The sequence below is a fragment of the Thunnus thynnus genome, chromosome 6 (assembly GCF_963924715.1).
Source record: "Thunnus thynnus chromosome 6, fThuThy2.1, whole genome shotgun sequence".
Lineage (NCBI taxonomy): Eukaryota > Metazoa > Chordata > Actinopteri > Scombriformes > Scombridae > Thunnus > Thunnus thynnus.
In genome coordinates, this window is record NC_089522.1 from 12134951 (window position 1) to 12147611 (window position 12661).

Below are 12661 nucleotides of genomic sequence, written 5' to 3' on the forward strand. Positions count from 1 at the left end.
ATCTTGTACAGTGATTCCTTCATGTAGCAACATTAAACAAACAACTCTAAAACCAAACTGGTGAGCAGTTAAAGGTGTCAGCTGGATTTTCACAGCAGACTGAGACCACATCAAATTCAATTTAATTTAGGCTTCACTGCCCATCATCCATTTTGAGGATCTGCCTTTTAACGTCAAACTTTCCCAAATGCTTCCCTCTTCAAAAGTTTTGAGTCCCATCCCTCAACTCACACGTTTTCTTCTGATAAACAACTAGTTCAGAAGCTCATCATATGTCTTTATGTGCTGTCTGCAATCATAATCTACAACCCATCATAATAATACATTGCAGTAGTAATAAAACTGATACAGCTAAAAGGAATTAAGAGAAACTGGTAGCATATAGCATTGCTAGCCATGCTGCAGGTCCCTAAAAGGCCTTTGTGCATCGTAAGATCGAAACTCATAGCTGTTTCTCTGTATTGTCAAACCTGTAGTATGTACAATTGCTCGGAGAGAACATCTTGAGCAGCTCTTTCACAGTTTGATGTCTTTCCTGTCAAAGGCCTTCAACACTTCTTCATTATGCCGTCTATTCATCTTAATTTCATGTTTACAACTGAAAGAAAGATCAAGAATTAACAATGACTGCTAACTTTACACTTAATCAAATAAATTCTATGCCTTGAGCAAAAGATATTTTATTCATTTTTAGTTATGGAACACCTGTCTGAATTATTTTACTTAATCCTTGTACGACAACGTGCCTCATTCTAACACAGTGTTGCTTGTTTCTGGTTAACATCTATGAAAACACATAATTTGGTGTTTTAAGCCTCAATGAGTGACTGAAGGACATGTTTGGATGGACATGATGTGGTTTGTGTTCCTCTCAGCTGAGCTGGAGTCCTGATGAGTTTTTGGTAACTTTGTGAGTCATAAAGGAGGTATTATCAAATATCAGACTCCCAATATTAAGACTAGATGTGAAGACACAGGCATGACATGACATCTCAGAAAGGAGACTTATTCTCAGCCATGTTGATTCTCTCCAGTGGAGGAAAATGGATAATTGTCACTATCTGTCCAGTGACTTCAAACTAATAGTCCTACATGTCTGTACATCTGTTTAGAAAAAGTAAAGGACCTGAAGATTTGAATCAATTTCTTAAAAAAAGACTCTTGACAATCCCAATATTAAGCATTAGGACATTTGTAGTAGAAGAGTCTGTGACTTGGGCATTTTGGTGGCTCAGCAAGCTACAGCGCATACCATGAACTCATAACATCATGCTCTCAAATCTGACTGATGACCTCATGGCACAATGTCAGCTCTCCTGTTTCTCTCCCATCTTCCCGTCTCTTCCCTCGCTGCACCGTCACACAGTGCACAAATGCCAAAAACATCCTGCAAAGTAACTGCATTAAATTAAAGTACAGAGGTGTCGTGGTGAATTTGGGGCCATTTTGGTTGCATGTTTGAAAACCCACACACACACACACACACACACTCGTTCAGGTTTGGTATTAAACCTGAATTGTTTTGAATATCAGCAGAACTGCGTCCATAGTACAAAGAATTCAAAACTATTAAGATTTGCCTCTCAAGACTTGGTCAGATTCTTAGTCTTGTTTATTCATTCTTCTATTTTCTGATTTAAGTCAAACATTTTTACTTTTAAATACTGTATTTTATTTATGCAAAGATCTAGTACAGATGTTTGTCGAGTCAGCATTAAACGCTGACGGATTTGAGAGGTTTGGTTGGATTATAAACTGCAACTGACAGAAGTAAAAGTGGTGAATTACTACAAGAGGATTCTTGTCAACAGCAGTGCGTCCAACAGGCAATATTCCCACAGTCTGTATGATACTGAAACTTTAAAACCACACTAATAGTTTTAAAAACTGAATATATTTAAAAAATAACTACAATTCAAAAATGTGTTTCTATTGTGAAAAATCCTTAATGGACTCAAACTGGGTGACTATTAAAAACATTACCAAAAATATCAAACCTGTATGTAACTCTCATCAGACCAGATACGAAAGTCAGATATAGATATAATCTATTTTCAGTCTATAATCTACTAGTATTGTCAGGTGAAGCGTTTAATTGTTATATACTGTTGTTTCTACCCCGGAGGAAGTTATGTGGAAGATGTGTTAGTGTGTTAGCAGCTAGCATGGCTGCTGATATATCCGGTCAGCTCTGAACGATCAATAACCTTAATAAATGGTAAATACATAAGTGGTAAATGTATCTAATCTGAACCCAGGACATGTAAATACATGGAGAAACGTATCACTGTAATGCAGACACAGATATAACCTGTGCAGAACATCACTGAACAGTTAGAGAAAAGTGATGAACCAAAATGTGGGTGATCTGTGGGGCAGGATGTAACACTATTAGTCAACGTATCATTTACTGCAGTTAAATAAGAGATAACTGTGGCTGTACATTACCATATAAAACACATTTGTTCCTTTGATTAGCAAAGATTGTGCAGTTCACTTCAACTGTGGGCTGTCAGGCAACTTTGTAGTTAATAGAAAGTTTAAATGAATCATGGGTATGATTAGGTTAAAAGTATAAAAGATAAATAAAACTAAAAGATGTGCTTAATGTTTTCCTGCCAGACATAAAAAGACTAAAATGTGAATACATCACAAGCAATCTGGTAATTAAATGTTCCTCAGATTATTATCCTGATGGTTTTCTTTGCTATGTCTGAAAATGTATCCAGGATCTAATATTACAGATACAATTTTAGGAAACATGATGAATTAAATTATAATGTCACTGATTGGATAAATGTTGTGGGAAGTCTGAGGAGTTTATGGGATCCAAAACTTGTCCTCATCCATGGAAAACATCCATAAATTTTAGGTAGTTTATTTGTTTTATTAATTTCAAAAACATCATAATTATAAATGGAGACCAATAAATCCATTGTGGTTCCCCGGAGGCCATTATATCTCGAGTAAAGAGGCTCAAGTCTGAAAAAGTGTTATTTTGTCAGCTGGGGACTGAGAAACAACCCCCGCCAACATAAGCCACAAACCCATTGACACTTTAATTAGGTGATCTAGTTAATCCAGTGACCAGAGTAGTTTTAGTTGCAGGTTACAATTAAACTGATCAACATAATCCGACGATCAACAACTTCAGCCAGGTGAACAGACACTAAACATTTTGTCCTACAAACAGACCGCCGACGTATGTGTGTCACCTCCACCCAACACAAAGACTGACACCACGAATGCTGAACTTCTGGTTGCCACTAACCACTAGATTCTTTACAGTACTATCATATATTGTACTACCTCTCATAGTATCTTTCCCAAAAACATAATATAAACAAAGCACAGGGCCTAGGTTACATATTGCAGCTGCACCAGGCTTGAACTGAGTGACCAATGTTTCAACAGATCCCCCAAAATGTGCAGCATCACAAACAACAGCCTGCAGGTCCACAGGTCTGCAATAAAGGAAAACTAGTAGATTATATAATGGAAAGGCAGCTAACTTTACGGCAGACATCTTTGTTTTGGTTTTCATGTGGGTCCTGTCCTTCTGCTTTCCTAAAGTCACCACAACTTCCTCCCCAACATAAATACCGGCTTGTCGTACAATGCGCACCCTGGCTGGCATTTCTGCAATCAAATATTATGATTTCTATCGAGTACACCTCGACTTCTTACAAGTGATAAGCCTGCGAATGGACATTCAAGGAGTGTACAAGAGAGCACGGCGGGGGAAAGTTAGACACTCTTATTTGTCTCTTATGTAATGTGGAGACCCAGCCCACCTCCAGTTCACTGTCTGACACACACAACCACATGTTGAGTCTGACACATGTTCATTTCTTCATTAAGTAGGTCTCAGTGGGTGTTTTTGGTAACAATCACATTATTTTAAGACGCTGTTTGGGTTACACACCCACAAACTGGCATGTCATGTAAAACCAGTGTTGGTTAAGCTAACTATTCAAGCCTACATGCATGATTAGGATTAAAATGAACAATGTTCAACATGCTATTTAGTCCCAAACTGATACAGCTTATGATGGACATGTTCTGTGAAGAAAAACATGCATAGATTAGCTATAAATGACTATAAAACCTGTTTTTCTTGACGTCCATGTTTGTTTATCCTACGATGAGCACTGACAGTAGTTTACTCACCTCATATATTCACCTCTGCATCACTGTATGCTCTCAAATCAACCTATGGACTCTGCTACAGCATGTTTTGAGGTTAGCAGGGGTAGACTGCCAATTTGACAGCAACATGCTGAAAACCCAGCACAGTGTTGCATTTTTAGCCTTATGCAATGGCAAAGTCACACTGTTGACAATGTTTCCCAAAACAACATCCCAGAAGGTTATGCAGGGAGGAAGCAGAGCCTCAACTGTGCAGACTGAGGCCTTGCCTGTAAAGCAGCAAGCAGAGAAAACAAAAATAAAAAAAAATAAAAAAATAAAAACATCAAACTCACCTAAAAGTAGTAGTCTGTGTGTTGCTCTGTATATCTGTTTGTCTTTTTGGAGCTGCTTCTCTATCTTTTTGTTTGCTTCTCTTTGTGCCTTCTCCTCATTTCTCTGGTCTTCGGTCTTACTGTTGCCCAAACAACCCATCTTCCCGCAAGAAAAAAGAAAAAAGGGGGTCCAGGGGAGGAGGAGGAAGGAGAAGAAGAAGAAGAAGAAGAAGAAGAAGAAGAAGAAGAAGAAGAAGAAGAAGAAGAAGAAGAAGAAGAAGAAGTGGAGGTGGAGGGAGGGGGGGGATATGTAGAAAGAAAAATAAATAAACTAGTCTAGATCCCTCGTTTGACCCGCGGATTTGGCAGCAGTGTCACCCACATTTACACCGTTTCACGTCCCTGGTCTGCTCCAAAAACTGTCCGTGGTGCAGCACGGTAGAAATTATATGTCCATAACGCGTATTTTTGCTGTCAGAGAAAGGGCAGGATACTGTTGCTGACGACACCGAGGCCGCCTTCTCAGTTTGCTGAATCCTGCTTTGGGCTTTTTCCTCCTTCACATGTAGTGTTATAGTTTTCTGTTTTGTTTCTTTTCCCCCACTCTGTCCCCCCGGTCAGCTGTGTAACGTTAACAATTGTAATCCACAATGTCTGTTAAGACGCCAAAAAAGCGGGGTTTCACCTCAAACGGAGGCAGAATAAACAGCCTAATTTGCATCTCCAAAAGCCCGGGTCTTGCGTCTCACTGCTGCCCGTGACAAGGAGCCGAACTCGGCGTGTCCGAAAGGCTCGCCCGTACGGTGGCGCGGCTTGTTTCCACGTCTCCTGTCATAATAAACATTTCCAAAGGTGTACACTTATACTCTCTATCTATATCTCTGTCTCCCCGACGGCTGTCTTCGTCGGGGAGGAGGGAGAGAGGAGGGGGGCCCAGCAGGACAGGAGGAAGGAGAATAATATTTACACCCAAACGAGCTACATGTGTGATATTTTCATTGCTTCCGTCGTCATCCGGCTCCTTTTCATTCTCCGCATCAAATCAGCCCCGAAACAGCTCCAAACTCACTGCGGCTGTCTTCTCGGCTGGATCCCCCACCACCTCCAACTCCGAAACGATCCACTATCCCCCCGATTTGTCCTCCTTATTTGTGATGGCTGTTCCTTGCTGTGTTTTCTCCTCCAAAGGGCCTTCTCTCTCTCTCTCTCTCTCTCTCTCTCTCTCTCTCTCTCTCTCTCTCTCTCTCTCTCTCTCCCTCCCTCTCTCTCTCTCTCTCTCTCTCTCTCTGCCCCTCGCTTTTGTTGCTGAAATGTGTTATCAGCCCCTCACATCACCACCGAGCCTCCAAAACTGCGCACCGATACACTTTTTTTTTCTTCTTTAAATTCCCAGCTCGGCTCCGATGAATCTCTTCAAGAAGAATATCTTTAAAAAAAAAAAAATAGGAAAAAGAAAAGGAAAAGAAAACGTGACCAAGATGTGAAAATCCCTCGAAATGTATCCACGTTTCTTGCAGGTGAAAAAGAAAAAAAAAAAACCCAAAAACCTCGCTGTCAGGCTCAGTTTGTGCAGCCTACATAAGGCCTATATGTGTACACACATACACACTCTCATATACATTTATATATATAAATAAATATATATATGTATATATATATTCCTCTTCAGTCCGAGGTGGGTAAATAGGCTACAGGCTTGACACTACATGTGCATTTACATTCACAAAAAAATAGGACACGGGGTTGTTGTAGCAGCACATTCCCACCGCGAAGGCCGCTCCCCCCCTGGCCGCTGGTCGTGGAAGGTGAAAGACAGGAATAACCAATTCTTGGAGGTAATTATTTTCTCCCTTTCTCTCTCTCTCTCTCTCTCTCTCTCTCTCTCTCTCTCTCTCCGAGAATAGTAGCCTACATTGAGGAGATAGACAGCGCTGAAGAGAGACGGGGTGGGGCCACACAGCGCTCATTGAACCCTGGGAAGGAAGGACCGAGGGAGGAGGAGAGGAGAGGCCGCTTCGCCTCGTCACGTGGCCCGGGCGCGGAGCAGCGTCAGCGGCGCGGCTATGCGGAGAAAACGGCGCCCTCTTCAAAGAAAACGACCGCACACGGTTTGGAGGGTGGGAGTCTTGAACAGCGGCCAGGCCAGGGGCTCCCAGAGCCAGGGGCGGACTTAAACCACTAGGCAAGGTAGGCAGCTGCCTGAGGCCCCCTACTAAAAGGGCCCCAGACAGCTATAGATTTATAATAATAATAATAATAATAATAATAATAATGATAACTTTTACATGCACCAAGTACTTCACATGAAAAATACATAAAATGGACATAAAAACATGTTTAAAAAAACAAACAAACATTAATGTAACATAAGATGGAAAACAAAAAAATATTGAATTGTTGTTAAAATATTGAATATTTTTACTCATTATACCTTGAAATAACTTTAAAAAAAACTCCCCAAAGCACTTAAAAATATGCAACTGTATACTTCTACTTCAAAGGAAAACATTGTACAACTACATTTACATGACAGATAAATGTTACTGGTTACATTGCAGATTCAGATTTCACTCACAAAATATAACAATTAAAATATGATGTAATATTGTTATTGATTAAACCATCCAGCATTATATAAAATAGAACTAAAAGCTCCACCTCAAACAGACGTTAAGTAAATTTAAGTACATTGTGTCACATTAAGTAAAAACTTAAATGCAGGACTTATATACAACTATATACTATATATAAACTTTATAATAGTTTTACTATTGATAATTAATAGTCAATAGTTTTACTTTAGAAAAAACATTTGAGTACTTCTTCTACCACTGTCAATACCAACATTCCCAGTGTGAGAAAGAGTGAAAATATAGCAAGACGGCGTTTTCCTTGGACCACAAATCACTAAATCCACCGCTGCCCAGAGCTTTCTACACTATCAAAGAGAACATCCCAAACACTAATACAAACAAACTCAAATTAATATATAACCTAACATAATTCAACATATGACTATTTGTCTCTCAACTGATCATGATTGAAAATATAGACTTGTTCTGTGTGTGATGTCAGAGTTTAGTGATATAAATAAACATTTAACAGCATCCATCCTTCCATCTTTCCCTCCCTCCATCCATCCAAGCATGTTTATGGTGAGGAGAAAAGCACATGACAGGGCAACACAATCATACAAACACATGCACACCTGTGCATCTGCTCCAGAAGCTTCCAGTTCATCTAACCTGCGGGATGTTTGAGGACAGAGAGAAGAAACAGCAGCACCCGAAGACACATTAAGACTTGAACAGCTTCATACTGTGTGACGACACAGAGCCACCGCACATCATCCATTTCACTGTCTGATATTATGAACATATGCTTGTGGTGTTATTAGGGTTTTGAGTACTTTGTAGTATTCATACACTGCTGGAGGATACCTGAAGGGGTCAGTAGAGTCATTATGTGTCCACAGAATGTTTTTTTCAGTTGCAGGTTTGTTCAATTACAACAGTGTGTAACCAGCTTATTAGGTAAATAGGTAAAATCTTTTCTAAATCAACACAACAGTTCTGCATCTATGTTAGGTTTACAATATTCACTTTTCATTGACACACTTTAACTTAATCTCACAACTGTAAAAATCAAAGATTAAAGAGAGAATTCACTTAAAACATTCAGAATTCTGCAGTAAAACTTTTTTTTATGTCTTTAATCATTCTCTGTTGTTGACCTACTGTTGTTACTATTACTGCTCAGAAATATCACCAAGTCTCCACAAGAGGTGAACGTAGCTCTTAATACATAAACAGTCATCATACTTATCAGTCTTAAAGCGTCTACAGCATCATTAATGTTAAAAAAAAAGTTTTAATAATAACTATTTATACTTAGTTCCTGTAAGAAGCTGTTTTTGTAGTTTAAACGTAAAATACAAACAATTACTGGTGCTGCACTAGATTTTCTGGGCTAAATATTGAACATTGTGTAAATTTTAGAAGAAAACCTAAAACAGTTTCCAATAGATGATGTTATTAAATAAAAGGTCCATATTAGTTACAGATCTGCCTCTGTTGCTCTCAGGTCTGGTAAACACTAGGTGGCAGCAGTCTTTAACTCTGAGCAGCAGAGTTCAGGTTCATTTGTTTGCTGCCAGTTCAACTCAAATAATTGAGTAATTATCATATTTCAGGATATGTTGAAGCATTGATTGATTAAAAACTATTTTTCTGAAGTAACTTTGCAAAGTCAAACTGACTGCCTGCTGTCTTTCAATGTTTTGAGCAGGTTTTGAGGTGAAATCTTCAAACATCTTAACATGAAAATGGACCTAATATGATATCAGTTTGATAAATTATCAATTTATTCACAATTTATACTGATTTATCTTTCATTCCTGTTCTGTTGTTATGATACAGGTTGAGTGTAGGAGCACACAATAATATTCAGCTGTCCTCTGGTGCAAAAACAAATTAGCATTATTCTGCAGCACAATGTTCATGTTGTTATTGTGTAGTGTAAAATTAAAAATGTAAATAAATAAAAAATATCATTCTGTTGTGACTTTATTAAAAGCATCAAGATGGCTTGAAAGAAAAATAAACATTTTCCTTAACTTTTTTATGACATATGATAACTTCCTGTATCCTGTGCTCGACCCTTTAAACTCCACCCAGAACACACAGCAGGACGGACGAGAGGCTCAGCGCCGTTTGTGTCGCTGACGTTAAAAGTGAAATGAATCACTGAGCGGACTAAAAGCTGAGCCGTGCTCTGTGTTCACCCTGACTGTCCTCGGGTTTTATAGTGGGCTTTGACCCACTGTGGGCGCTGACCCCGGTGCTCTCTGGAGCCTGAGGCCGACACGTTAGTCCAACATGAAACACACGACTGCCGTGCTTCTTTTCTGCAGTTAAATAGTCAAATAGTCAAATTCCCCTGTATATCTCTAACTTAAAAAAATCTAAACCTTTTTAAGTGTAATATTAAACCTTTAGCCAAGTCATAACTTTCTGCTGTTAATTAAATTGTCTTCCCATCAACAGTACTACCACCCCACTTCTCACTTCTGTGTTTGTTTTGTAAACAGTAGCCATGTCTGTGTGTTTATATACACAGTCTCTGCTCTGTGTTGTCAGTAGATTCAACATACAGTGTAAAGATGCAAATTGCAGCACCTGTTTGTAACAACAGGAGAACTTTTTGCTTTCTATTTAGCTTCTTGTTATGCAAAACACACATTTATCACAAAATTGTAATAACAAAACATGCATTTGAATTTAAATTTTAAACACTGACTGCTACTCCTCCAACTTTTCTTCTGTGTCCTTTTCACTTTCTACATTTGCATGATAATAGTGCAAATACTTCAACTTGTTACGTGTGTGGTATCAGCGGTTACGACACAGTTTTATGTTGTAGAAGGCGGTGATGAGAAGTGCAACAGTGATGTAAACTAAAAAATGAGCATGTATGTAAAAGTTAGAGGAAGTGATGTGAGACTGTCAGACTACTTGTTCCCGGCAACAGATCAATACTGGCTCAACACTCATCTAAAACATGGCAATAAAACTTTTAAATAATTTTCCAATAATGTGTCGCTGTGTCAGACAGACATTTTTTGATGAAACAAAACTGGTTTCATTTAACACTTTTGCACACAAGCACAAGTTGAGCACAAATTATCACTTTGACTCACTCTGACCTGCATCAAAACCTGATTCTGATCTTAACACTTATCAAAAGCTTTGACCCTAATCCAGCCCATAAAACTATCATTATCTTTCTACCCGTGTCCTCACACATAGCCAAACACACACACACACACACACACACACACACACACACATACACACACACTCTCTCTCTCTCCCCCCAAAGCATCACCCCAGACCCTCTTACAGCACGTGCACTCGCAGCTCTTTTTAACTGCACTGTCATGAGATGTTAGCTGCTTACTCAGCAGTCATTCTCATCATACAGTAATCAATTTAGATCTAGCGCTGAGGCATAATTGGGTGTGTTTTCTTCTCATTGAGTCAGGTTTATCTGCCCTCAGAGGAGCATCACCTGTAATAATCTACAGTCAAGTACACACTAAGAGTTTATTAGTTTAACACAGAATTAGTTAACAGTGTTAGGAGCATCTGGGTTATTTGGGGTGTTGTGATGATTAAACAGAGAAGTTTGATGTTCAGGTATTCTGAGCGTCTTTCTCTTATCTCGTCTTGTTGTTTTGAACTGTGTAAACCTAAAGTTGCTTCTTTACAACAACACAAAAACATGATGTTTTTATTTCTACATAGTCTATTTATTCATTTATGTAGCAACCATATGCAGTAGAGGCTAATATTCATTACACAGTGATGCTTGATTTTGCCACTTTAGTTGTGAAACTCACAGCTCAGTTACTACACATTAGAAAGGAGAAAACGTTCAACACTACTGACTGAACAATTCAAGACAGAACATGTCTGTTTATCTCATTTTAATGATGTACGTGGTTTTTTTGTATTTGTAAGTGGTGGATGTTAGATGTTTTTTTCTCTACTTTTCCACACAGTTACCCACCTGTTTCAAGACCAACAAGCTCAAAATCCTGATAATTACAGTAACACTGAACACTTCAACACTGAATTATTGTCATTTAACACTGAACAGAATTTACAGCCAGTTTACAAACCCTCTACTTGAACTGGCTGTCGATCAAAGTAACAGACTTGTTTAAATGTCTGTTACTGGTAATAAAACAGTAATAAACTGATTCACCAGATAACTCCACTAACACTCCTGCCTCATACAGATAATCACAGCTGCTCAGCTTTATGTTGTCATTTAAAACATCATATTGGATCTTCCTGGGAGGTTTGTGCAATTGTTTTCTCTAATATTTTAGAATAAAGTTAATGTTTTTGCCAGCTGGAGTCCTTGCATTGATCACTCCTCTGTAGTCACACCAGCTCTTAATGGCCTCGCAGCCATGAATATTAGATACACTTCCCTTCGCTTCGCAGCGCAAATATGATGAGGCAGCCTGACGCGGCTATAAGGAAACAAACACAGTGCTGTGTGAGTATCAGCCTGGCTTTCAGAAATAAAGAAATCAGACTGTGGTTTCCACATATTATGCAAAGAAAAGTAAAGAAAGATACAGAAACATACACTACTCTGAAAAATGACTTTTTAAGCAGAATTTTGTCCGTCATGTTGTTGTGTATAAAAAGTCATTGTTGCTCTTTGCTGTTTGTGTGCTTTTATGTATTTGTGGAAGCATGTTTTTCAATCATGTAATGATAGCGGATGTTCTCCTGAGTGAGATTATCCTCAATATCAGCATAATAACAGAGATGCTGGGTTACAACCCATTATGTCTGAGAGAGAGAGAGACACAGAGAGAGAGGTGAGGGAGGGAAAGGAGGGTGTGACAGAGACACAAGGAAAGAGTGGAGTGAGACATCATCTTCACACAATTTTGAACCAAGAACATCTCCTCTAATTTTCCTCACAGTGCTGCGTGTCACCAGACTGACATAATCTCTGTTTTGTTACAATTTGAGTGTGTCGGACTCTATTTTCTCTCTACATGCTGGACGACGTTTTGACCGAGACTGCGTACATTTTCTTTTGAGAGATGTGTGAGCAGGTTAGAGTTCCCTCCACATTGCTTAGACATTTACCCGTTTGTGTGGACATCTAGAGGGTGATAGTATCTGAGGGAGCTGTGTGAGTGTCTCTGACACCCAGAAGGAGACATGGCAGGAGACCTCCTGGTTGGGATGCTCTATAACTTATTACTACCACTGCTCCTGCTGGCTGGTGAGTTGATATCTGGTTAATTATTTTATTCATACACATTTCTGCTGCTGAGGTCATATTATGTTTAGATTAAATATACAAATGGTATTTCTGCAGCAGCTTCATATGTTATTATGTCAGAGTTGAGATCAGAGGAAGTGATGGGATGTGAGATATGTGAGTCTGGTGTGCATTAAAAAAATACTTACTTAAGGGTTTTATAAACAGCTAAAAACTATTGAAGGTCATGAAGAAAGAAAACAATGACAGAAAAAACAAAAGATCACACAAATAACAGGTGTTTGTATGCTATCTCTTTGTCTAAGGACAGACTAGTCGGTCTGCTTCTCTCTTAAAATATTTAACAAAATGTCTGATGTTAAAATCTTTTAGTTTCGAATAGA

General features: G+C 38.8%; 1 protein-coding gene across 1 annotated transcript in view; it reads right to left on the reverse strand.

The window, feature by feature from the left end:
- gnas (GNAS complex locus) overlaps positions 1-6372 on the reverse strand; it is a 28297-nt gene extending 21925 nt beyond the window's left edge. Inside the window, exon 1 of the mRNA XM_067591724.1 lies at positions 4485-6372. Coding sequence (XP_067447825.1) covers positions 4485-4623 — 139 coding nt within the window. The 5' untranslated portion in view covers positions 4624-6372. The remainder of the gene's footprint in view (positions 1-4484) is intronic.
- Between the last annotated feature and the right edge of the window lie 6289 nt (positions 6373-12661).